Source organism: Chrysoperla carnea, chromosome 5 (genome assembly GCF_905475395.1).
Source record: "Chrysoperla carnea chromosome 5, inChrCarn1.1, whole genome shotgun sequence".
Taxonomy (NCBI): Eukaryota; Metazoa; Arthropoda; class Insecta; order Neuroptera; family Chrysopidae; genus Chrysoperla; species Chrysoperla carnea.
The window spans coordinates 50,459,102-50,486,769 of NC_058341.1; the positions used below are offsets into that span (position 1 = coordinate 50,459,102).

Genomic DNA, 27,668 nt, shown 5'->3' on the forward strand with positions numbered 1-27,668 from the left:
ATTTAATAATTTAATAAAATCGACTTAGTTCTATAAATTTTTTATATTTTTTTTCAGATACACACAAAGCCAGTCAGTGTGTGCATTACCGCTGTTATTCGAACATCTCATCGCACCATTTAAATGAAAATATAGAAAATTGTGTATGAACAAATTGCTTCTGCTTGTGGTGTCGCGTATGCCGCCAAAGGCTACACCGAAGAATATCAATTTATTGAGAGAATAATGCACGATGTGCCGTGAATTCATATTAATGGAATGTTGCGGTGGTGGTGCTTTATCTTATACTACTAGAATAGTAGGTCATGAGAAATTTTTGGATATTGCGACGTGCGGCACTCAAAAAATATGTTTTATGGTGTTTTGGTCAACAATATGGTCAAAGTGTCAAAAATACATCAAAAATTTACATATTTGGAAACATTATGACTGTGTTTTATTGTTATATTGTATTAGTTATGTGCTGTTTTGTGGGTGGATTGGCAACATTCACGACGAAAACAGGTGAGCGTTTTAAATGCACTAGTATTTTTAAATTGTTAACAATGTTTATATCAATATTTACTATAGATCAACTTTAGTGAAACAATGCAATGATTTTGCAGTAAAAAATTATAATTTTTGTTACTGGGAAATATGTGATTAATCAGGTGAAAAATTTAGAATAGAGTTGTTAAAATAGAGCAGTTTCGACAACTTTGAAAGAGTAACAAAAAAAACTCAACATTGTGAAAGTCAAACATGATGGACATCTGAATGACATGATGAAAGTATCTAGTTAAATCGTTGCAACGTACAAAACAAGCAAAAGAACTGCTATTGGGAAAAATGTTGTATGTATCTAAACACTTAATTCAAGGCATGTTCAAAGTTTATTGTCGTTTGAGGTTTGGGCCTCCTGCACAGACCTGTAGTAGCCTTTGTTTTTTAGAAATTGCTCCGCGAAGCCCTTATTATGCAATCATCAAACCATAAAGTAGTTTTTATTTTATTTTATTTGACATTTTTATGCCATGTATAAATTAAATATATCACGGTATACTAAGTTTAGTCGCAAGTTTGTGTACGCTTAAAAATATTGATTCTAAAAACAAAATTTTGGTTTAGGTGTTTATAAAATCACCTAATTGAAATTTTATAGCGTGCTTCGGACGTAAAAAGTGAGGTCGACTTTGTAAATAAGCAGTATAGGTCAATTGGGTCTTGGGTACGTAGGAGGCATCTTATAAGCCGTTATAGATGGAACAAAAGATTACATGTAAAAAATGTTCCTTATGAAAAAATAAAAAACTTTGTTTGAAACATTTTGTCGTAAACATGCTTAGCTTAGAAACATTATATAGTATGTAAATACAGGTACCTATCGTTTATATATTAAATTTATACGTTGCATATATTATGTATGTGTTTCTTTGTTTATCTTTCTTTACTTACATGACGTAAAAAAAAAAACAAATCCGTAATCAACCCTGCCTATACATTGGTTTTCAAAAATTAACTCAGTCAATTGTTTTTTTCCCTTGGTAGATGTAATATTGAAACACTGAAAAAGTTCCTAAGCTCCCACAAGCTCAGAATTCTTTTATCCAAGTTTTGGGTATAGGAAGCCAAAATAAATTTGGTGATTCGATTACAAAGGTTTTTAATCTTTATTTTAACTAAAATATAATATATAACCAAATTATATATATTTGGTTTATATAATAATAAACCAAAATAAAAACAAAGCAACAGTATGTATATCTAGGGTTATTTATAGAGTAATGTATTTAAAAATGAAAATAAACAGAGAAAGATTTTATGATATTATTTCTTTCAGCAAGCTAACTTACTGTAATAATAAAATAATATGAATGAATGAATGACTTAAAACATAATAAATAAATACAACCAAGAGAGAACGCTTCTTTACCAGATTTTAAATATTAATTCTTAACAAATAATTGAATAAACTGCACTATTTTATTTATATTAATTTTTTATAACATTTTTATACAACAACTGAAGCATATAATTCTCAAAATGAAGTACATATGAAAAACTTACTTACTCACAATGCTTAATTTATTGAATATGTGCATCAAACCTTTTTTTCTCAAAAGTAATTAGATTCTAAAATAGAAGAATATACAGGGGGTTCTGTTATTGGCTGCAGAACGTGGCCCTACAGAATAAGCTCATAAAGATGAAGGAAAAAGTTTGTTACCAATTTTGGATTTGAGGCCTACTTTGCGAAATAATTAACAAAATAAATTAATATAATATTAATTAAAAGTAAATAGCTTTATCGAATCACAGTTAAATTCTATTTACATACATAAAAAAAAAGCATAATATTGTATATCTGTATAAATACATATATAAAATAAAATAATATACATAACATATCTGAATCAACTGATTGATTCACCATCAATTTAGTTTATTGTATGCATATTGATAAAATAAAGTAGTGGGAATGGTTGTATTTATGTACAATAGAACACATCCTACTTATTATCATTTCTTAGTTTATGCAATAACATAAAACCAGCCTTCAAAATCTTATTGAACTGCGATTCGATAAAGTTATTTACTTTTTATTAATATTATATTAATTTGTTTTGTTCATTATCTCGCTAAATTGGCCTCAAATTCAAAATTGGTAAATAACTTTTTCCTTCCACATAATGAGCTTATTCTGTAGAAGAAAAACTTGTAAAGTAAGCAAATACGTAGCAAAAGTTTAGGTCCTGTTCCTAAGATCATTCCTGTCTTGCCCGTCTATGAAAAAATCTTGTTCCCGCAAGTTTTATATTGATTCAATTTATTTTGACGTGAAAATATAAAATGGCTGTGAAATAATATTTTCCTAATGTAATGTGAAACGTACATTCCCATAATGTTGAACAGCAGAAAAGCACATCTTTCATAGTTTTTTAAAGTACATAAAAACACAAAAGTATAATAAAAACAATATTATTATGTAAAAAATTTAACTTTTAAATTTTCTGTACTTGATATTGTTTTAATGCATTATATAATGTTACTTTTATTAAAATGAATTATTAACATAAATATTATGATATATTCATAAAGAATACAACAAACATGACTTAATAATAATATAAATCATACACTCCTCTGTCTTATCTGCAGACTAATGTACCTTGAATTTCAATTGTATTATCTTTTTTAAGACCATCATTTAAATAGAGATAATTACTTTTGCTCTATCTGTAGCGGTTTACAAGATGGATCCTATGCGCCAAGACCCAATTAACCTATGTTGCTCATTTACGAACTCGATCTCAGTGTTACGTCCTAAGCACGCTATAAAAATTTCAGCCTGATATCCCCTGTATTTTTTGAGTTATCGTGCTTACGGACAGACACCTTTTTTTATCAACACTATAAAAAAATTTTGTTGGTAGCATGAATATTTTTAAGAGTTACAAACTTGGGACTAAATTTAATATACCATGATATATTTCATATATACACTGACTGGAGGCGATTTATTTTAAAATATCCGATTTAGTTCGCTCTAGAGAACCACCTCATAGTATAATGAGTTTGGATTAGGTGTAATTGGAATTTTGAAAACTTTGACAAGTTTCTCTTACAGGTATCTTTTTATCTAAATGTCAAGTAATAACCTTTAGATGCATTTTTCATTGTTTAAGGTCTCGTACCGGAAAAACTATAAAATGGGCGAAAATGGTTCAATTTCGAAAAAGCTTTAAGGAAAACAGTACAATTTGTCGGGGGTTTTTTAAATTTTGTAAAATTCACTTGTGAGCCAAAGTACATGACGACTAGTAGTTCAAACTTTTATCTTAACATTCTACGTTATGTTCAAAACTGATATGACAAAATTTACCAAGAAGCAGTGACACCTATACACAAAATATACAGGGTGGGTCATTTTAATTTATAATAGCTAATAGCTTGTTTAGCAATTAACCAATCAAAAAATAACTTGAGCAAAAAAAGTAGAGTTTAATGGGGGTTATCATCTCTGACATCAGATTGGACCTAGTACTTAATATAATTAGCATTTCCTTAAAAAAGCTAATGTTTTTCGAAAAAATGTTTTAAACAAAAATTGTTAGTTTTTTTATGAGGATCAATTTTCTTATTTCAAGTGTTAATCTATGTCCTACCCTATAGAATCTAAATTGGCTACTGAAGCAACCCCAAGTATAAGCCATTATAGAATAAAATTTCTCACTCTGTATAACACAAAAGTGAATTTCGATATATAAAACAGCAGTAAAAGCTAAAAATTTAACTTTGAAAAAATACATAATTTTATAGAAACTTTGAAGCACATGGTTCACTGGTATCAAGGTACAAGAGACTACACTATACCTAAAAACAAATCTTCCGTACAATATATAAAAAATATTTTAAAAATAATGCAAACAAAACAAAAAATACAAATAAAAACTTAACAAAAAAGTTTTTATTTAATACTTTAAGTAAGTGTTTCTTTATATGTATACTTTTTTACTCAACTACGGACAGGGCTATGATATTTAGCGGTATGGATGTATGTATGTATAGGGGCTTGTAATTATGTTCGTACGTTCTCTCATAACTTCTAAACTACTTATCATAATTTGACAATATTTGACAATGAAGTATTGATGGAAGCGACCTCCTTCGATCCTGGTTCCGAAACAAAAAATGTGTTTTCAATTGGGAAAGAATAAAAGTAAATATGCTCTTATTTTACATCAACTTCGGCGGTAAATTGAACAGTATCTTCAAATTTGTTTTGACAATGCAACCGATGAAGGGGACTACAAATTTTTAAAATTTGAATTATTTTTCACATAAACCATAATGAGATGTTGTACAAATTTCGTATTTAGTTATTTAGTAAATCTAAAAATTTACTACTGTGGATAAACTATGGTTCGTGACCATAAATTTAATGAATTAATATCATCTCTTGATTATATGTTAGTTTTAGATAATAATATTCATTAATTTCATTGACATATTTTACTATGATGAAATATATTATAAACTAACCTAGTACATTTTCAATTTACACTCTAATTTTCAAATTGTCGATCGAGAGTTTATCATTATCACATGCAATATATTATCTAATATTATTATACTAGCTTGATACCTGCCCGCTTCACTGGGCTTAGAGTAGAAACCACCGCTTCATAGCCTCCACTTCCCTGAATCTCACTTATTCCCTTTCCATAACACTCCAAGGAATTGTTTTAGATAGCTAAAATATTTGCATAACTTTTAATTTTTTTGAGTGTAAAATAGTCATAATTCAATGAGTATATAAGAAAAGAAGGCCATGAATTGTTTGACATTTACTATTATAAATTTTTACAAAAATCTATATTTTATGGTTTAAAATGATGATCATAGATGAAGCAGTAAAATGTCAGAATAAATTTAATTTTAAAAAATATATATATATCTTTATAAATTATAGCTCATGTGTTATTCTGATGTATGAGCTATATTGTTGTACAGGTTTATTCAAATCCATTCGCTAGTTTTTGCGTGAAAACTTATCAAACAAACAAACAAACAAACATCATTACTTTCACATTTATATTATATAGGGATATAGTTATTTTAAGGGATATAGACTGCGTTATTGATGCTTCGGTCTCAAACTAAACGGTGAAAAAGCTTTAATCTAGATACAAGTGGACGCCTTGATCAATATACAACTTTTTAAATAAGACAGGATATTAAGTTACAGATGAAGGTTTTTAAATTCTATGTAAACAAAATACGTGAACGAGATAGGTCAATGAAAGTATTCCATGCCAAGCTTTGTGCATTAATATACTCGCCTAGTTTCTATTGAGATACGGTTTTATGGCAAAATACGTCTTTATTATTTTGCCTTATGCATTTCCAAAAATCAAATTTCAAAAATTCAGATAATCTTTATATTTTTTTGGAAAGCTTCAAAATTTTCCAAAATGGTACTTCCTATTGATTCGACTTTGTGATCTAGAAATCTGGAAATATTTTCGATAGCAGTACTTGACGAAGGCTTAAACAAAATTGTTTCAAAGTAGGGGTTTTTGTCATATCTTATGAAAGCTAACATCTCGGGTAACATTCACCTGCGAAGAAAAGTTATCAATTTGGCGACGATCTTCAAAATGCTTTAAGGAAAATGGTAATTTAATGGAGAGTGTTCTTAAATATGTTTCAAGTGCGAGTTTAGGAGTAATTCAACGACAAGTAAGTAACATGAAGATCATGTCTATCTACGTTGTTTTCGATGACGACTTCGATAGTATAGGCAGAACACAGCTTTATATTAGATTATATCGAATGATCTATTACACACACGTTATAAACATATTTAATACGCTTGCATAATATGAAGCTTTGGTCATCTATAATTGACCATCTATTTTAATTAGTGTTAATAAATACGAGAAAATAGATAATTTATAATATCGTAAATCGATTTCTGTATTTATAGTAATTATATTCTGAATCCTGATAGTACGATTCAGCTAGCTGTTAATCAAATTAAATTAAGTATAGGTAATATCACATTGATATGGACGGTTTTTTACCCTGTATAAATGAAATATATATAAAGGTATACTAATTTTAGTTCTAAGTTTATTACGCTTAGAAATGTTAATGATACGAAAAAAATTTTGGTATAGGTGTTCATAAAATCACCGAATTAGTTGATTTACGTTTGTCCGCTCGTCTGTCCGATCATATACAACACGATATCTCAAAAACTAAAACAGATATCAAGCTGAAATAGCATGCTCAGGAAGTAAAAAGTGAGTTTGAGTTCGTAAATGAGAAACATTGATCAATTGGATCTTGGGTCCACAAGACCCATTTTTAAACCATTAGAGATAAAACAAAAGTTTAAATGATATGTTCTTTATAAAAAAATAAACAAATTTTGTTTGAAACCCTTTTTCTTAAACGTCATGGTATAACCGTGAGGGCAAAAATTAGCACAAAACTTTGAAAGAACTTCTCCAAAACTATAAAAGATGAGAGTTGAGAGAGGGAATTGAAAATTTGCAGGTATCTTCAATTAGTGGTTTTGTGAATTATTCTCTAAACAAAGAAAAGTTTTAGAAAAAAGCAAAGCAAATGGCTTTCTGTTCTAATACTAATACCCTTCTAATACTTCCAATTTATTAAAATTAGACAAGCGCAGACATTTGTCTTTCTCTACACAGGTTATTTGAACAATCAACTCAATCAATTTTAAATGATACATAAATCCAAGCGCATCCATGTAAACTATGTCCAGTTTGGGAAAATGATATTATTAAAATTTTCTAATACAGTGTGATAAATCCGTTTAAATAAAAAACGTTAAAAATATAAAAAATAACTTTTCTCTATATTTTTTAAATCAGTTAAAAAAATTAAAGTTAAATTCATTAAAAATATAATAAATAGATGCTTAACTTTTACGTAGTTCTGAGAGTTAAAACAAATTCAAGGTATTTATAATATGTTCCACTCATAGCCTTAGAACTTTAATTGGAATGTTTTGCTCTGCCTAGCTTACCCTACAATTTTCTGATTATACAGTGGTTAAGAACTTTTGAAACATACTGAACACTTTATAAAAAACATCTGATTATGGCGAATACGAAACTGTGTAATCGATGTCATCTAGTCTTCCTGAATTTTGTGTTCCTCCTTTGAAACCAATCGAACTTTTTTTTGTTATTTAAATTTTTTCTAAACGAGCTAATATATGATATTAATATATACTTTCAATAAAATTAGGTCACTAAAATTTTGCAATATAATAATAAAAGTTGACATATCCATTCTATAGGTAGATATCGACGATGTAAAAAATGTTGATTGTTTGCCAATAAGTATCAAAATTTTTAAGATATTTTTACAGTGATAAAGTAATACTAGATAAGATTACAAAATAGAATGAACCATTTTCAAGTTGTGAAAATTTATTGTTCAATTTTTGCTAATGATTTTTATAATAATTTGTATTTATAAGAATTACTTTAATTTATAATAAAATAGTGTAACAAATTGGATTCGATTTCGGTGAAATTTTCTTTCTTCAATTTATTCAGCCCTATAATTTTTATAACAATTTGAACAAGATTTTGCGTTTTACAGTTTTTATTTACCTTATATGTAATTTCCGGCGTAATTTGGACTAAATATTGCTTTGGTGAATTTTTCTAGTCTTATATTCTTTAAACATTCAGGTTTAACGTAAAGCATCTCTTTCAATAATGTATTTGAATCTCGCAAGTTAGGTATGGATTATGCATCTTTCCACAATTTTTTCATATTTCTCAAATCACTCAATCTAAATATATGTAAACTGCCTGACTGATTGACTGACTGATTCATGGCGGTATCTCTTAACACCCCATTGACTTAAAATTTAGCAATGCTACTCATCCTGCAATTTATACGCTCACCAAGAACGGACTTTTGGAAATTTTACTCCTAAGGTGATAAAAAAGGGGTTAAAAGTTTGTAAGAAAGTTCATCTTTTTTGAATCCACTACTTTACCAAATTTAAAAACTCTTTCAGCTATAGAATGCTACATTATCAGTAAATAATATGGCCTGCATTTCAATTTCAAAAAAGTTAAGGCGCCCCACGAAAAAATTAAAACTTATGAAATTGTGAACAAAACGGGAGATAAGTGAGGGCAAGTGAAGTGAAGGCTATAACGCGATAGTCTTTGTTTTTAAAGATGAAAATTGCCCAGCGACGCGGTTTGATAACTTCTAGTAAGTATTATATCGCCACAATAATTTCTGACAGTGAATTTAGTTAAAGGTATGTGAGTTTTTATAAATAAGTTCGTAGTCCAAAATAAGTTTTTTAGACGCCACTAAAAAAATTCAAACGTTATTGTGATGTGAAATAATCGTGATTGAGAATCATCAGAGTAGGCTACGAATGTTCTCAAAGGAATTCTAATAATTGATGAGTGGGACATTCAGATTAGTCTATGCTTAAAAAAAATTTTCTTCAGGTTTTCAAATTTATTATTTTTGAGTAAAGAATGTTTGGAATTTTTTTCGTTTGTCCTATATATCTACTAAATTTAGTTGATTTAGGGCAATTAAATATTAAAAATTCAATATAATTCTTAGAATATAATGTTCTAATATATTCACAATAAGGAATATAATTAATATATTTCATATGTAAGGTGAACAACAAATGCACACTATCATATTCAGCCACATATTACATTTTGTATACTCACACCTTTCTAACAGTCATACATAATTTCCATCAGGTACCAACCTACAAATGTAAACAGTATCAAAGTGCAGTTGTAAACAATCAATGTAAACATTGACTACATCATAATAATGTAGTCCCTATATAATACATGTATACAGAGTTTTCATAAACAGGCGATTATGGGCATGGTTTTAAACACTACAAGGAGCATTTATTGTATTGCTTGGTTAACTATACCGTTGGATTGTCACAGGTTATGGTTTCCATTTTTCTAGTTCCTGTCTCGAAGGGCGAGTCAAAAATATTCCAATTTTGATTAACTGAGGAAAAAATTCGAAGAATTCCTCGTGGCCAATATTTTGACATGGAACATTATTCAATATCTTAGCCTCGAAGAAATCGTGGGTAGCTAGAAACTAAGGCACCTAAACCAGACACTATCTTGCAGTCCTTAAAAAAACCGTAAAATGATGACAGATCGGGGTGGTGTTAAATATTCACGCTTCTGACCCCAGAGCCACAGAAAAGTATTGATCAAACTTTCAATGAACATTGGTGAGTCACCCACACGAGATTACATTCCCAAACATAAGCTTTTAACTTTGTTACACCAAATTAGATGCTTTTTAGGTGCTCTGTAACTTACACCTCAACTTAATACTCAAAGTTGCTATAGAGTAGTTGGTTGGACTCTGGAGTTTTTAAGCCTTGCGTTCAAAAATTATACACTATTGTAGAAAACGGAGATATGATCGTAAACTATATATAAAGTTCAAGTTAGAATTTTACATTCATATGAATCCAAAGAATTGTATAAAAAGATTACAACAAAGACATAAATTTTACGAAAACTCTGTAAGACTGTATTAGAATTAGTCGAGTTGAAACGTTAGGCGTGCAAACAAATATTTGCATGAAGTCTACAAATCCAAGATTGTGCAACTTCTAATAAGTAATTTATCAAGTTTATTCTCAAATTTTTTCACAATCTGTTCTGGGATACTGTTTATTTATGTTGGAAGAAGAATATTAAAAATGAATAAAGTAATGACCATAAATTTACAAAGTGAGCTAGAATCGGTGGCAGCCTTCAGTCCTTTGTCATTGTGATGGGACACCTTGTATTTAAAGCATGTATACCAACTATATATTGATGATGATAATATTATTACTAATGAGTAATGCTATGTTAAATATGCAGTTCAATATATATTCAATTGTATTCTGAATATGTTGAAACCATCAAATGCATCAAATGTGTGTATAATCAAACCAATGGAACTTGCATCAAACAATTGAATTTAGGGAAATTATATATAACAATACATAGTTGAAATTTTTATTATTTCCAAAAGCACGTTATGCTTTAATTTCCGTACGATTATAGATTTAACTCTTAAAACTACAATCATTGAAGCTTTCAACTTTCAAAAAAACACATATGCTGAAAGGAAACCACTTTTTGATGCCAGCCAGCAATATAACAAAATAAAATGTTGTCGCACTGCAAATGCCCGTAAAATTGAAAATATTTTTCATAAGAAAATCTTAATTTCATTTCGTTAATTGGTTTGTTATATTCCGAATGGATTTGTCTTTTTGAAAATATGAATGATTTTATAGACGGCGCTTTTTATAAATGAAATCCTTAAGTTAGGAGACTTCCATTTAGAATCTATGATACCATTATCGAAAATGAGCCCAAAATACTATGAACTGTCTTTTTAATTGTCTTTTACAGCATTGATGGAAATAGAATCGCTTTAATGCAAATACAGTTTTCTCAATTTTATGCTCTTTTCCGTACTTTTCTAGTCTTTTTTTATATGTCCAATATGATATAATTGCATATTTTTTAGTGCTGACAACCTTTTTTGGTACACAACATTTATAGTACACAGAAAAGATTGTCGAAAATCAAGAAAATCGAAAAGTCGACTTTTATTCGCTCTTTCTTCAACTCGACCCCCAGCTTAAATCTCAATTTTTTGGGCTGTATTAAGCATTTTGTTAATTACTAAATTTTGCTTTTATTTTAAAAGTTTTTTGCTTTTAAATTTAAAAAATTTCTGTCGTCATGATAATTCAGCTTTATTAAAAAAATTAATTCTAACCATTTATGTAATTTATGATTATTTCTCAATCTTAATCAATTTGGCAGCGTGCAAATAATTTATGGTCAGTTTGTTATTTCATCCTTAACAGACCAAATTTTCAAGATTTTGTAATTTATTCTCACAATTAAAAATAATTCGCTGTAAGAATATACGAAATTTTCTGTAAGAAATATGTATAATTACGCCGATTGCGAACCATTTGTAAGCCAACATTTGACAGGTTATTGTTGATACACGCTTTGTACAATAAGCTACGGCGCCCTTTCCAATAAAAAATGGTGCTAAACATTATTTTTATGTGTTTTCATTTAAAACTGAAAGCGTACAAATTTCCTTGTATTAAAATTTGTTATGTTTGATATAATTTCAACTGAATCCTTCACAACGAATCTAGAGAACATGTAATATTACAAGAATATTTCCTCGGGATATTCATTTAATTTCGTTTGAGTTGATACACTCGACTCTCAATTCAATGATCTTAAAGCATGGTTTATTTGGTACCACAAAATGCTAAAACATAATAATAGCAGTGTATTACGAAGTATACACCAAAAAGAGATTCGGAGATACGAATGAATATTATAATTTGTAAGCAATTTATCGAGATTATAATAATAAAAAGAAAGATCAAGAGGAACACAGCAAGTAATATATATATATTAAAAAAGAAATAAACAGAAAATTTATTCTTATTACAAAAAATTTCGTATTGCATATGAAACTTATCTTTTTCTTATGTGGGCTGCAAAACTTGTTGGGAAATTCATCTCTTTGTTTTGTATTAATGACGGTATATGTAGTTCAAGAGCCATATTTTTTACTCTTAAAGTTTTAAAGAAAGCATAATTCAATTTTTCTCTATGTCGTATGCTATGATAATTTAAAAACTAACCCATAAAAACTATTTATATGTTTTATTAATTTTATTATTTAAAATTTTTGGTTTTTCATAATTTTTGTTTGATATTTTTAATTTTTTAACTGATGGCACGAGTCTTCCTGGAAAGTTTCAGCCCAATTGGTTCATAGGCAAAGAGTAAGAATTCGATCCAAAGTATTTTCGATAAGCAGATAGACAGACGCGGGAACACTACGGGTTAAAATAAAGCGAGTAGAAAAATATTTCCTGTTTGATATCGAAGGTATAAGAATGAATAATTTGCTTGACATGTATTTTCGAAATGAAACACTTCTCGTGTTCAGAAAAAGCCTGATAAGTGCAAATAAATACAGAAAAAATTGACAATAATGCCTTTTTTCCGCCAACTGAATTATCAGGTGTTCAAAGCACTGATCTTTTTGAAAATAAAAATAACTTTTTTTGAATACATCATTTATTTAATGCCACAAAGATATACGTCATCGTTTTCGTGTAGTAGGTAAAGCGGTTTTTAATGAAGCGCTCCTCTAAAACTAACTTTACACATTTTCTTATAGAACCCAGCGTTTCTCGTAGAAAAACGGTAAAGCACTTTTATGTATATTGAAACCTCTCGCAACATGTACATACGAATAAAAGAAGAATAACTTTTGGTGTCTCTGAAAGAGGTAAAGTGAGTCATCCTTCTATTACTCACACACCTGATTAAAGTCAATAATCATAGGTTAGTTTCTCTAGAAGTCAGGAATAAGCATTTTTCACAAGATTGTGGATTTAATGGCAAAACTCAAAATCCTCTAAACGAAATTTGATGCTCAATGTTTATTCAATGTGTTTCTTTACTAAACTCTTCGTATACAAATTTATTTACCGTCAAGGTCTCTCGATTGTAATTGACGATTTTATTTTGATACAAAATGACAAAAACTATATGTAGACAAATAACTTTCGAATCAATCTTAGTTAAAGAGAATTGAAAAAAACACACTCGCCCCAGTTTGGTCTTACGAGCTCTAGATACAGAGTATAATATTTTTCAACCAATCAAATTTTTATTTTTGTTTATCAGTCAACATTAACTTATTTATTTCTTGTTTGTGTTTGTTTACTTAACTCTTTGCATATAAATTTATTTACCGTCAAAGTCTTTCAATTATAATTGACGATTTTATTGTGATACAAAATGGCGTAAACCATAAATAGATTATAGACAAATAATTTATCAAGTCCATATTAATTAAAGAGAATTAAAAACACAAACACTCGCACTAGGCCAACAGATATTAATCCGCCATGAGAAATTTAATGGACAAGGCCTGGACGAGTTAGGATACATGAGTACTTAAATCGAATCCAAGATAATCCAATTCTTACAACTAATTTCACAAGAATCAAGGAAATAGATAGATATTTACATATACGAAAAAATTTTGCATTAACATAAACTTGTTACCCATAAGATAGAGAAATTGAAACGGTTGTGTATAGAAATGAGTAGAAAAAATTCGGCTCTTGAGCTAAAAAAAACTACTATACCCTACATTTATATAAGTTTTTTTTGTTGCTTACGGGTATATGTCATATGTATGAACCACACTTGTCTCATTTACAAAAACCCATGAGTGCAATTATATTTGTGTAAAGCAAAGAGGCTACCAACGAACAAACAAGGGGCTTTATTATGATTGCTGTTGTTTTGTTTTGTTTTGGTTTGTGTGTATTGTATTTGGATAAACAACAACCGAACAAACAAACAACACATGAAGAAATGAAGGAGATTTTTCCCTTGTTTTTATGATGGCAGGTTTTAGGACCAAAGTGTGTATACGAATGTTCTTTACCTCTATATAAGCTTTCTGATAAGAAATTATTGTTTTCATTCTGAAAAACGAAAATCTTACGAAACGTTTTCTTGTGTTTAATGCAAAAATAGCCGTTAGGGAAATGTATGTATATGTGTGTGCGAGTATGAAAAGTTTTCGGATTAATCCGATCATATGTATAACTGGACTATCATATCAACCGATACAAATTTTAGCGGTTGTCTTTAAGGTCTTGTCTCATAAAAGTGTGCATTAGTGGAGGTTTAACTTAAAGGGAAACGGACAAACAATTTTTAATTTTCAAATTTGTGAATATTCATTGAGGGTTATAAAATCATACTTTGCTGAAATTTATTTTTGCTTTCTTATTATACCATGCATATATGAAATATACATAGTATTATATAAGTTTAGTCCCAAGTTTGTAACGCTTAAAAATAATGATGCTAAGAAAAAAATTTTGTCATAGGTGTTCACTAAATCACCTTATTAGTCCATTTCCGGTTGTCCGTCCGTCCGTCCGTCCGTCTGTGGTCACGATAACTCAAAAACGAAAAAAGATATCGAGCTGAAATTTTTACAGCGTTCTCAGGACGTAAAAAGTGAGGTCAAGTTCGTAAATGGGCATCATTGGTCAATTGGGTCTTGGGTCCGTAGGACCCAACTTGTAAACCGTTAGAGATAGAACAAAAGTTTAAACGTAAAAAATGTTCCTTATAAAAAAATAAAAAACTTTTGTTTGAAACATTTTTTCGTAAACATCACTGTTTAACCACGAGGGCGTTAATTAGGTGCAAATTTTATAGTATGTATTAATATAGGAATATCAGTGTGTGTGTGTGTATTTAAAAGTGAATATCTTTTGTTATTTACGTGACGTCAAAAAAAACAAACAATTGCGCATCAACACTGTCTATACATTTTTTGTATGTGTAATGTGATAAAGAAATCAACACTGACTATGCATGGTATTTCAACAATTAACTCAGTCAATTGTTTCTTTTCCCTTGTTGAATTTGAATTTAATATCATCCTTAATGAATTAAATCCATCAATTTTAGGTTTGCCGCTGAATTAACTGCTTAACAGTCTATTATATCATGAATATGAAATATACCAAGGTATACTAAGGTTAGTCCCAAGTTTTAAGCCCTTAAAAATATTGATACTATGAAGAAAATTTTGGTATAGGTGTTCATTAAATCTCCTAATTATTCCATTTCCGATTGTCTGCCTGTCTGTCGTCTGGCTGTCCGTCTGTGTTGATTACTCAAAAACCAAAAGAGATATCAAGCTATCATTTTTATAGCGTGCTTAAGACGTAAAAAGTCAAGTAAAGTTCGTAAATGAGCAATATAGGTCACATTGGGTCTTGGGTTCGTAGGACCCATCTTGTAAACCGTTAGAGATAGAACAAAAGTTTAAATATAAAAAATGTTCCTTATACAACTTTTGTTTGAAACATTTTTTCGTAAACATCCCTGGTTACCCGGGAGAGCGCAAATTATGCGAAAACTGTAGAGTATGAATTATATGGGAATATCAGTAAGATGTGTGTGACATGTATATATGTATGTGTAATGTGACAGAGTAGTCAAAACTACCTATACATGGTATTTCAACAATTAATTCGGTCAATTGTTTGTTTTCACTTGTTTATACATATTTTGAATTTTGAAGATACATAAAATTTTATTTCTTTATCTGTCGTAAAATTTTATATAGTTATCATGTTGACTTTGACAACTTTTATTGCAGTTTTAGAATGTCTAGAAACAATAAGCATATTTATCAGATTGTAGTTACAGACCTGACCTCGAAAAGTCATATCCACACGGTTTGTTTAAAGAAGGTTTGTTCTTGTTATCCATTTTCTCTATTGTTTATATGTATATACGTATGTTATCTTATTATTGTTATTACATTTGTTTTGTTGTAAAATCTATTGTTTAGTTGTGTTCGTTTGTAAGTATTGTTGTTATTATTATTATTATTATTATTTGTAGATATTCAATTTTGTATAACTAAAACATGATGCCTCATAACGGACGAAACAATAAAATGGAATTACATAATAATCTTTTTGACCAGCTTCAGCTTTATCGTAAGGTTTTATAAGATTCGGATCCAGATCTTCCATTTTCTTCTGAGTCATTAAAAATCCCAAGATCCACACATTACGTATCTCTTAACAATTCTTCCAATAATACTACTTTCCTAAGTTCTGAATCTGACTCTATGTAGATCGATTTACAAAATAAAGAATTCTAAATTCCGAGATAATTTTCAAAAAAATAGAATTTCGTAGCACAAGCATCACTTTTTTGGAAAGCCATTCTGATTGCAAGTTGCATATAGAATCAAATATGGGAGTTAACAAAGAACTGAAAAACAAGCGTACAAATGTTCATCGGATCTAAAAACTGGTATTTAAATCGTAGATGATTTAAAATAAAGTATTCATATATGTATTTCAAATTTACACAATCAAATCCACAGTAGAAGGATATATAATTAAAAAACAATAGAATTTATATTTAAGCTCATCATATTTCTAGTAGTAAAATAGTGTTGTAATAAATAATTACGATTTCTAATATGTATTAATTTAACTAATTTATTGAAATGAATGATTTCTATTGATAAATGGTAGGTAGCCTAGTAGTCTTAATTGGAACTATCGAAAACATGTCCACTTCCTGTTTTGATTAGTAAGAATTTTTATCGACAGTTTAAAGTGCTTATATTATTGGAACTGGAGTATTTTTATTGACCTTGGTATGTACAAGTATTGCCATCTGTCAGTCTAAATTGGAACTATTGAAAACGTGTTCACTTCATATTTTAATTGGAATTATTATCGCCAGTCGGCGGGTTTGAAACTCCCAATTATCAATAGCAGCTTTAATTTCACTTATCTTTTAATATGTAAAGTTTATTTGCAAGATCGACTGACAGCAAAGATTTGTGGTTGAGACATTGAATTACCAGTAAAAGATCGAGCCTTGAAACGTGACCTGCTACAGATTGTCAAGAAAAAAAAGCATCAGTATCTTCATTAAAATATTTACTATTTAGAATGCTTCAAGCAATGCAGATAAACGAAACTAATTAAAGAAAAATAGGCAAGTACCTACCAAACTTCGCAAAGTTATTGTAATTTCATTATCAGATGTTTCAAGCCCATCTGACATTTGCCTCTTGCGTGGTTTGATTTCAACCTTTTGTAACTGTTTATATGGCCGACGACTAGAACGAACGATTTTGTGCTCTGTATAATCTCTTCTACACGGATAAACCGATTTTGATTTTTTTTTTTTTTTTCGTTGGAAAGGTAATTTAATGGAGAGTATTCTTGGCTATGTTCATAAGTGAGTTTAGAGTTCCGTACCCGAAAAAACCAAAAAATTGGAGATTATATTCAGTTTAGAAAAAACTTTAAAGAAAACGGTAATTTAATGAAGAGTCTTCTTTAGTATGTTTCAAGTGCGAGTTTAAGGTTCTGTAAATTTTGTCGGGGGTTTTTTAAATTTTGTAAATTTCACTTGTTGGTAGTTTTACACTTTGGTACCGTTTTAATTATATTTTTAACAGAATTTTTACTAAAAGTTAGTATTCCTGCTTAAGCTTAAACGTTTCACTGAACAGGATTGAACAATATTTTACCGAAAGTTCGAATTTACAGAAATAAAATTTGCTCAGTCCAACTTTTCAAAATATAGAATTAAAATAACTTTTTAGTACTATCAAAACTACTTCAATTATTTATTTTATTATGTAAACTGTATGTTTGGTTTTATCCCATATCCTTTGCTATATTTTAGAATACTAATTAGATTCAAAATGTTTGTTTCCATACAAATAAAATATTATTTATTGTTTTTTGTTTTAAAATAAAATATAAACAAGAGATAAAATATCTCTCATATTATTATTATTATTTATATAATTTATATTTGATGACATATATTGTAATAACAACAATTACCCGTTGGAGAAATGAATGATTCCTAAAACGGAATTAATAATTTTCATAGACCCACTAACTCAAAAATGTAATAAGAATGTGTGCAGGCATTATGACATTGTATGTTTTTATCAAAGATATTTACTATTATTTTATCTATGGTTTTTATCAAAAACAAGCAACTTTTGTTTAAGACCAAAATATAGCAATTTTGTCACAACTTTGGTTCAAAATCCATATGTAGACTGTGAGTTCATACAATAAAGTAATATTCTACAATTTTCTTATTTTGAATTTCGTAAGACTGATGGGGAAATGGCTCGATAATTGATGTTCGATTAAGATATCTTTAAATTTAGATAACTTTTCCTACGATTTTCTTATTTCTACATGTTATGTCAAGTATATCCTTCCAATATTATTGTAATTATTTCAATATAGTACAGTTAAACATGTAACAACAAACATGCTTAAATCGCATGGAATGAGTTTCTTATGTGTCAAATATGAGTAGTAGCGCATAAGTTAGTGGCGCAAATGTTTCTATTTGTTAAAAAACAATAAATGATTAATTCAGTAGAATGGTTAGTGTTCAAGTTGACTTACAAAGTTAATAAATAGGCAACTTGAATTACGTAAACGTTATAATAGGTTTCGATTATTTGACAAACACTTAACATTTACGTCATACAAATTGCCTAACTACAAATTTTTTAAGTGAACTTTTACATTGATCGTTTTATTGAATTAAAAATTTATTGTTTATTAACAAATAGAAAAATTTGCGCCTCTAACTCATGCGTTACTAATGATATTTGACACCCAAGAAACACATTCAGAGGTTTTAGCCAAATGCGAGTGGTCTCTTTCATTTTCCTTTATTAGACGATTCTCGTAACATCATTTACTGTACTATTATTAGAGGTTGGATTCCATTAAAAATCATAAGGTTTGACAGCATATAACTTAACTTTTTTAAGTACATATGCCAACGTAAATGAAATGTAATAAGGGCAGACACAAATAAAATGGATATAGTCCATTTTATTTGTGTCTGCACTTATTTGAGAGAAGTTAGAGCATTATGTTTCGGTAAAGTAGAATTGAATGTTGACAATGTTATGGAAAACTAGCATGGAAATACAGATATACTTTGATTCAGGAGTTAAATTACTAGAAGTGTGAATTTGTTTTAATTTCCTTCTAGCTCTGTGATTGATTTTATATGATTGTTATTGTTGTTTTTTATTTAATATTTTCTATGATTGTTATTGCTTCTTGTTCTCTGTGATTATTAGTATTTACTGTTTTATTTTTGCTCAGGCAATTTCTCAAGCGGTTATTTGATCATTGATATCTTTCATTTCCCTATGTCTTTCATTTTGTTATTTCAACGTCATATACTTTCCATTTGAGTGAAACGGATTACCAAAAACCGCTCCAACTAGTTCTAACTCAACACGTATTAGCGAACATCAATTCATTGCGTTATGTTGAATTGGCTTGGGTCATGTTACGGCGGGTTGGGGTTGTTGGCTTGTTTTCTGGAACCTAAGTTTCAAATTTTACTAGTTAGTTCACAATCCGATGAAAATTACAACATTACATTGACATGTATAAAAAGTAAAGTATATGCCAAAAATTCATCAAAAATTGAAAATCTATATGAACTGGTGTACATTTAAATACAAGCGTTTATAAAAGGATCCTTCAATGAGATTTAAACGATATTTTTTAGCGACTTGCCGAAGGTAATGGAGCTTTTGCTTTTGTACTAATGATGGAATTTTGAAAAAAATTTCTTTAAATGTTCGATCCTACGTAATAGATGTAAAAAATGATCATCGTTAAAATTTATATATATATATATATATATATTCAATTTTTAGAAAAATGTATAATATTTTCAATCTCTGAGGGAATTCGAATGTTCTCCCAGCGAAATAGTATGTTTATTTTAAAAACAGAAAGCAAGATGGTCTATACTATATAACTATGCGAGTTCTTTTATAAAACGAGACATTTACTCAGTCTTGACATCTTTCACATCTTGCACATTGAATATTCAACGAAATTATGTGGAAAATTGTTCTTATGCTAATGCTATACATTTTATGTACATTCCTTTTATTTTATATGATATTTTCATTAATTTCTATATAATTATATTTTAAACACAATAATTATTAAATAAAATTACTTAATTTTAAATTATTATAACGGTTGAATATTTTAATTGTTTAGGAATATTTTATAAAACAATACAAATGAGTTGTCTGAACCCAAATACAATAATATTTAAGTAATTACTAAAGCAAAGCGTGATATATATATATATATATATATATATATATATATATATATATATATATTTTACGAAAGAAAATAAAATTATTTTTAGGTAAATATAGTTTGCAGTATAAATAATGCTTATGTATCTTTATAAAATGTATATATGTGTGTAATATATATCAAGGTATACTAAGTTTAGTCCCAAGTTCCTAACGCTTGAAAATATTGATTCTACGAACAAAATTTGGGTATAGGTATTCATAAAATCAAATAAATAGTCCATTTCCGACGTCTCTTCCGTCTGTCCATCTGCCTGTCTGTCATAATGATAACCCAAAAACGAAAAGATATCAAGCTAAAATTTTAATAGCATTTCAGGACGTAAAAATAAGTTTGAGTTCGTAAATGAGCACCACAGGTCACTTGTACCTTCTTGTAAGCCGTAAGAGGTAGAACAAAGGTAACAAAAAGAACAAATACAAAAAAAATGTTTCTTATAAAAAATAAACAACTCTGGTTTAAAACATTTTTTCGTAAACATTACTGTTTACTCATGAAGGCGCAAATTAGGTCCAAACTTTGGTGTCTACTTTCTCGAAAAATTATAAAACATAGAAAAATTTCAAAATTAACAGCTAGCTTCAACTAGTAATCGTGTAAAACATTTTCGAAGAATGAAAAAAAATCTAGAAAATGTTTTTGAAAGTTCTCGAAAACCAAATAAATGGCGGCCCAAAGGCCACCATAATTATGTTAGTGTTATAAACTCATTTAGTTTATAAAAAAACTAGATTGATATCCACCCGCTTCACTAGGTTTAAAAGTAAAACCACCGCTTAACAGCCACCACTAATCTTGATGCCACCACCAATGTACTCACCCCCCTACACTCGAAAGGATTGTTTTACACAAAATAGTGATAATTCCTTCAGTATTTCAGAAACGGCCATTAATTTTTTGATAATTTTTACATCAATGTTTAATTTGTGGTTCAAAATGATGATCCTAGATAGAGCAGTAAAATGTCAGAAAGGATTTTATTTTATTTTTTAAATAAATATCTACAAATTATAGCTCATGTGTTATAGATAGTTTTTCCCTGAAAGCGTAACAAACAAACAAACAAACAAACAAACATACTTACTTTCATATTTATAATATATAGCGATAATGCAAGTACTATCATTCAACACTCTCTGTACAGACTATTTCAACTCAATTAATTGTTTGTTTGCATTTGTTTTTAAACAAATCCTTTCAAAAGAAAAACTTAATTGTTTAGGAATTTCCTTTAGATTGTCCAACTCGTGCTACTCACTCGTTGTGCAAATTTCACATTTGTACGTTAATAATGCTGTTATCCCACTAGTATCGCAAGTAGGTAACTAATTTATTACTTGTTATAAGAGTATTAACAGCCAAGAAAACGTCAATACAGTAATTTATTTTACTGTGCGTAAGCTATTCACACAAGTAGATATACAGACATTTATTGTTTCATATATTTTTGGTTTTATTATCTGAATATCACAATGAAGAATCGACAAGAATGAGATAAGAGAAGAAACAGAAATTTTTATAGCAACAGTAAATTTCTTTTGTTACGCTTATTAATTAGATTATATTATACCAACATCTAGCATATTCCAGAGATGCAACAGTTTGTTTTTCTTGGAATAAAATCTAAGAATAATATACACACAAAATGAACAAAATTTTATTTAATAAAATGTAAGCAAATATCTACTCTAGGAGATGCAAAGGAAAATATAAATTTACGATTGTATTCTAGCAGTACTTATATGTAGATAAACTTTTGTTTATGTCTAGTCTATTGTAGTACTGTCTTCTTCATCGCAACAAACGTAGGAAAGTTAATAATACTCTCAAAGGTCTCATATTCGGTATCAAGTTTACTTAATCTGTATTTCAGTAATTATCAAAAGGAGAAACTGATAATGTTGTCTAAATTAGATATCTTATTTATGCATTTGTATAATGGCTTTCAGGAAATAAAATGTGCCTTCAATTCTTTGGAGATTAACTAGCTAATAGGGGAAATTGTAGTACCTAGGATCAAAATGTGTGTTCTGAAATTGTCTCAGAATATAGCATTGTTACTCGTGAATACAATGCATTTTAAGACTTTTAACATCAAAATGTACCACGGTTCAAACCCTGTTGTACCTAGAATCACCCCAACTGTTTGTACTTAAAGGCGCACGCTTCATTATATGTTCGTTACAGTTTATTCTGTGGAAAAAACAGCATCAAAAAATGTTTATTCTGGGGAAAAAACAGCATCAAAAAATGTTTATGATTGAAATATTGCAAATTCTCACATTTTCTTACAGGCATCCATTATTCCAGGAGTTTCCAGCAACCGTTTCATCTGGTATTTTTAATGACTCAGGGTAAATGACATTTTTCATATATTCCTGTATATATGAAATATATGTCAAGGCATACAAAATTTATTCCCATTTTGTAAAGCTTAGAATTATTGATTTTGGTAAAGGTGTTCATGAAATCACCTAATTTCCGTATCTCCATCCGTCTGTCTGCCTGTCTCTTAGAAAATGCGATAAATCAAAAATGAAAAGAGCGCGTATTTGAAACTTTCTCCTCCAAATTTAACGGTCTGAATCATTAGATGTGAACTTCATATATAAACTTACATTCCAGAATTTTAGTTAATCATTCTTTTACTTCAAAGTGTGTGGATAATTAAACCATCAAGTTCATACTAAGAATTAATTATTAATGCTCTATTTATATTCGGATCAAGTGTTGTTGCATTTTTGATAATTTTTTAACAAATTAAAAGTGACAGTTCAAAAAGGAAATAACGCTGGTACTTATTATTAACAAGTCAAAACAAACAATTGACTCGACTGAGTTAATTGTTAAAATGCCATATATAGACAGTATTGATTACGGAGTCCTTTGTTTTTGTCACGTAAGTAAAGAGGGATAGCCAGCCATACATATATGCCACACACACATGACTGATATTCTCATATAATACATACTATACAATGTTCGAACCTAATTTGCGCTCTCACGGATATAAACAGTGATGTTTTCGAAAAAATGTTTCAAACAAAAGTTGTTTATTTTTTTATAAGAAACATTTAAACTTTTGTTGTATTTCTAACGGTTTACAAGATGGGTCCTACAGCCCCAAGACCCACTGAACCAGTGTTGCTCATTTACAAACTTAGCCTCACTTTTAACGTCCCGAGTACGATTCAAAATTTACAACTTTATATCTTTTTTCGATTTTGAGTTATCGTGTTGTCAGACGGACGGATCTGCAGACAGGCAGACAGACAGACAGACAGACGACCGGAAATAGACTAAGTAAGTGATTTTATGAACAGGTATACCAAAATTGTCCATAGCATCAATATTTTTAAGCGTTACGAACTTGGGACTAATCTTAGTATACCTTGATATATTTCATATACATGGTATAAAAACTTGAATTCGAAAACAAAATTTTTTAAGATATTAATATTTTGTTTTGCTTGATAAACAATATTTTTTCTTGATTTGCCAGATTTCATATATCCCAAAATTTTATAGATAGTTTAACCGATCAACCCGTATTCAAACCTAATGGGAATAATAATACAAAAATAATATAGCTAGAAGAAAAAAAACTTTAGTGTTTTATTTACAAATAAATTGTTTATTTATTTGTACCTCTAGATCTACCTGATGACGTAATTGAAGTATGTGCTTGTTTTCTATGTGTTTTGTTTTTGTTTTTTATCATCGACATTCATTTGTTATTTTATTACTCTGATAGTTATGTTCATTTGATTGCATTTGATATTTATTTCCTTTGTTTTCTTTATTTGTTTTTTTTTTCCTGTTATTTGTGTGTTTTGTAAGATTTTTTTCCCCGTTGTTGGAGTAATAATGGCATTAACGATAATTGTAATCAAATTTGTTTGATGAATTTTTTATTATTTGAAAGGAAATTGTTTATAATTGATCAAAATGCTCAATTTTATTTTCGAACTTTAAAGAACCCTTATTCATTTGACCTTTTACTGAGAGCTCATGGCAGTAATAGTTATTTCTCGAAGAGATTTTGTTAAAAAGAAAAGTAATGTATATTATTTGGAACCAATTAACTGAATTTGATTGATTTTGCGATTGAAGGATAAGTTTCTGAGGCTGAAAAAAGTGCTCTTGTATACCATCCGTCGTATACGATTTTAGTCAATATCTCAAAATTTACCTGACTAATAATCAAAAGGGCCTCGAAATTTGAATTTTTGGACCAAAATGACTCTAGAATTTGATTTTTATCTAAATCTAGGACCAAATAATTAACCCGATTTCTTGCAATTTTCTTAATCGGTATCCTTTAAAAATGTATTGTTTCGGAGTTTATTGAAACTTGTAATTTCGGGTAATTTCGATATAAAAATAGAGAAAAATAAGTTCATTTAACGTTGCTATCTCAAGTTTGAAATAGTGAAAATAGTGGTGGCTATTAATTATTTGATAGTGAATATTCACTACAAAATAGTAATTTTTTTATACTTTTCACTATTTCGTTTTTAGAGAGTGGGTGAGTATTTGTTAAGATGTTGCCTACAATCCTGTAGAACCGCTTTTATTTCTCATCGATTTTAGCGATCTGTCGAAAAAAACAACACAAAACCATGCTGAATTTGTATATTATGTGGATCTTAAGTAGATCTACTGTAAATAATGTCAAAAAATTTGGTTGACTTTCGATTTAACGACAATTTTCTGTGGTATAGAGTGAAAAATTCCTTTTCTCGTTTTTGGAAAATGTCTGTTGAAATTTGGATCAATCCGATTTGAATTGTTGGCTAAGATGGTTAAGAAGTATTTATGTTGGTTCTGGTACATTTTGTGCGCACAGTCAAGAAGCGAAAGCTTACAGTATTATATGTCTATCTTTCTCTACTTTACACTCAGTGCCCACACTAGACTACTTACAAAAAGAACAAACTTATAGCCATTTATATTCTTAAATAATTTACTACACAAATTTCATAATAAACTTCAACCTTTTCCATCATAATTGAATTGAAAGAACTAATCTAGTGAATAGATACGTATTCGTACGCTTTTAGTACGCAACCTTTTTTTATAATTTTTTTTGTTCGAATCTATTACTTTAATCTCAAGAGAAATAAAATTATATCCAATTTTCTAATTGTAAACTTCAATTACTCTAAAATAAAATCTATGATAGAAAATATTTTTTCTTTTAGGTTCATATGTAATACAGATTATATAAAAGCTGGTTACTCTTGTCCGTAATACACTAAATTACAGGAGGTTTTTTTTTTTTTTTTAATAGGTTCAGTATCACGTACTGAATGTAAATGCATAAAATCCTTACAAAAAAAGGCGCGGAAGTACCTTCATTTTAAGCAACCGTTTTAGGCTATATCTCCATAACCGTGCACTTAGGACCAAAATGCTAATAATTTTTACTGTAGATAATTAAATTACCTTTTTTGTAAATTATTTTTTATTTTTTTTTTTTTTGTATCACTAACCGTTTATGACTTATACGACCATGAAGGTTATAAAGAAGGAGAACGATCGCTATGTACTAAAGCATTAGCGCACCTGTCCCCGAAAATTTGTAGAATTTATAGTTCATTTTCAGCCACCAGCCGCGCTGTCGTCGGTAAGTAGTATATTAGCGCACAACAGCCCGCATTTAATGATACAACTTAGCGATCCCAGCGCCTCACTTATTTTTTCAAAATATTGGGGACAGTATTTTCTATTGCGATCGTCCTCCTTCTTTATAACCTTCATGTATACAACTATGACGATTTACTTATTGACTATTTGACCGATATCTCTTCTAAAATTTGTTTAAACAGGAAAATGATTGCAACTAAACTTTTAAATCTACAAATTTCCTAAAATATTTACTTTAAACTTTTTTTTTTATCTAGAATTAATATTTATAACGCGTTTAATGTTGCAACTACCGGGTGTAAGATTAATAAAAAAGAGAAGTTTATATTGTGTAATGATAAAAATTCAATAAATATATGAAAAATGTTAACATAATGTTTGAATTGACTAGAAAGATTTTTTGTAGAGAATTTTCTACAAAAACGGTTATTTTTGGCTTAAAGTACACGGTTACGGGGTTATAGGCCATAACGGTTTTTCCCCAAATGGCGACACTTCCCCATTCCTCTCCCCAAGTTTGTTGTGTATTTACATTCCTATTAAAAAAAATAGCTCCTGTAAATTAGTGCAAGAAAAAATTCTCATTTAACTGTAACTGTAATGCAATATTTTGCTCAAAAAGAAAAAAAACACCGATGAGCTCGCCTACTATTTAAACAACTTATTAAAGCTCTTAACATCGTGTTGCCAGACATTGAATTATAAAATATCTAGCGACCAAAATTTGTTTAATATTTTTACTTTTAAGAAAACAAAAAACACTAAACGATAAACTAAAACTTATTAATTATGTGTAGGTTCACTTTAAGTATACATTTAATAATATTTCTTTTACTTTAACTGCGTTTATGTTGATATAATATAGTTTTTTGAATTGTTTTTAATTAAATGAAATATAACACTCACAAAGTAGGTAAGTATTAAAAATGTAGAGGGGTAAGTGTAGATATTAAAAGAGACAACATCAAAGAAGAGTAGTATATACACATATTCTTACACATTTGCAGAAAAAAAAAGTTTAATTATATAACATCAGAAGAGAAAAATAATATTATCTTATACAAAGAGAGAAAATTTTACACAGGTAATACTTGCCTATATCCAAACAGTTATTTTCTTTTAAAATGGAGATGTAGATAAAAACCATACCCTACGGATAAATGTCTCAAGTTATAATTACCCAGACAATCCTAGTAGCTGAGTTGGTTGAAGCGTATCCAATTTCATACGTGACATGCCTAGCAGGGACGATTCCCGCCGTCACAAAGAAAATTAAGAGTAGCAGCAGCAGTAGCAGCTAGAGAGTTAATGGCCGAGCGGTCTAAGGCGCTAGAATACTTAGACTTAGGCTGCGGCCTCGAATCCAGGCAACGGCAGTGTGAACAATTATGGGGGAAGTAGAATTGATCACATTGTCGTCGCTAAGATAAGAACGAAGTAACCGATTCCACCCACAGTATAAATATAATAGTAAAAATATGGATGTAGTTAAATAAATAAAGATTAACAAATACTGATTTGGGTGGCCTCTGTTATAGACGTATGTCAGAAAAACGGAGATTAAACCCCATTATTATTTTATTATCATTAACGGCTGTGATGGGCTGGTGCATGGTATATTTATTAAGAAAGTGTACCTTCTCAGATAATTGAGGAT

General features: G+C 29.1%; 1 protein-coding gene across 1 annotated transcript in view; it reads left to right on the forward strand.

The window, feature by feature from the left end:
- The first annotated feature begins 258 nt into the window (after nucleotides 1–258).
- Nucleotides 259–27,668, forward strand: part of LOC123301221 — a 251,801-nt gene continuing 224,391 nt past the window's right edge. Inside the window, exon 1 of the mRNA XM_044883956.1 lies at nucleotides 259–504. Within this exon, the coding sequence (XP_044739891.1) occupies nucleotides 306–504 (199 nt within the window). The 5' untranslated portion in view covers nucleotides 259–305. The remainder of the gene's footprint in view (nucleotides 505–27,668) is intronic.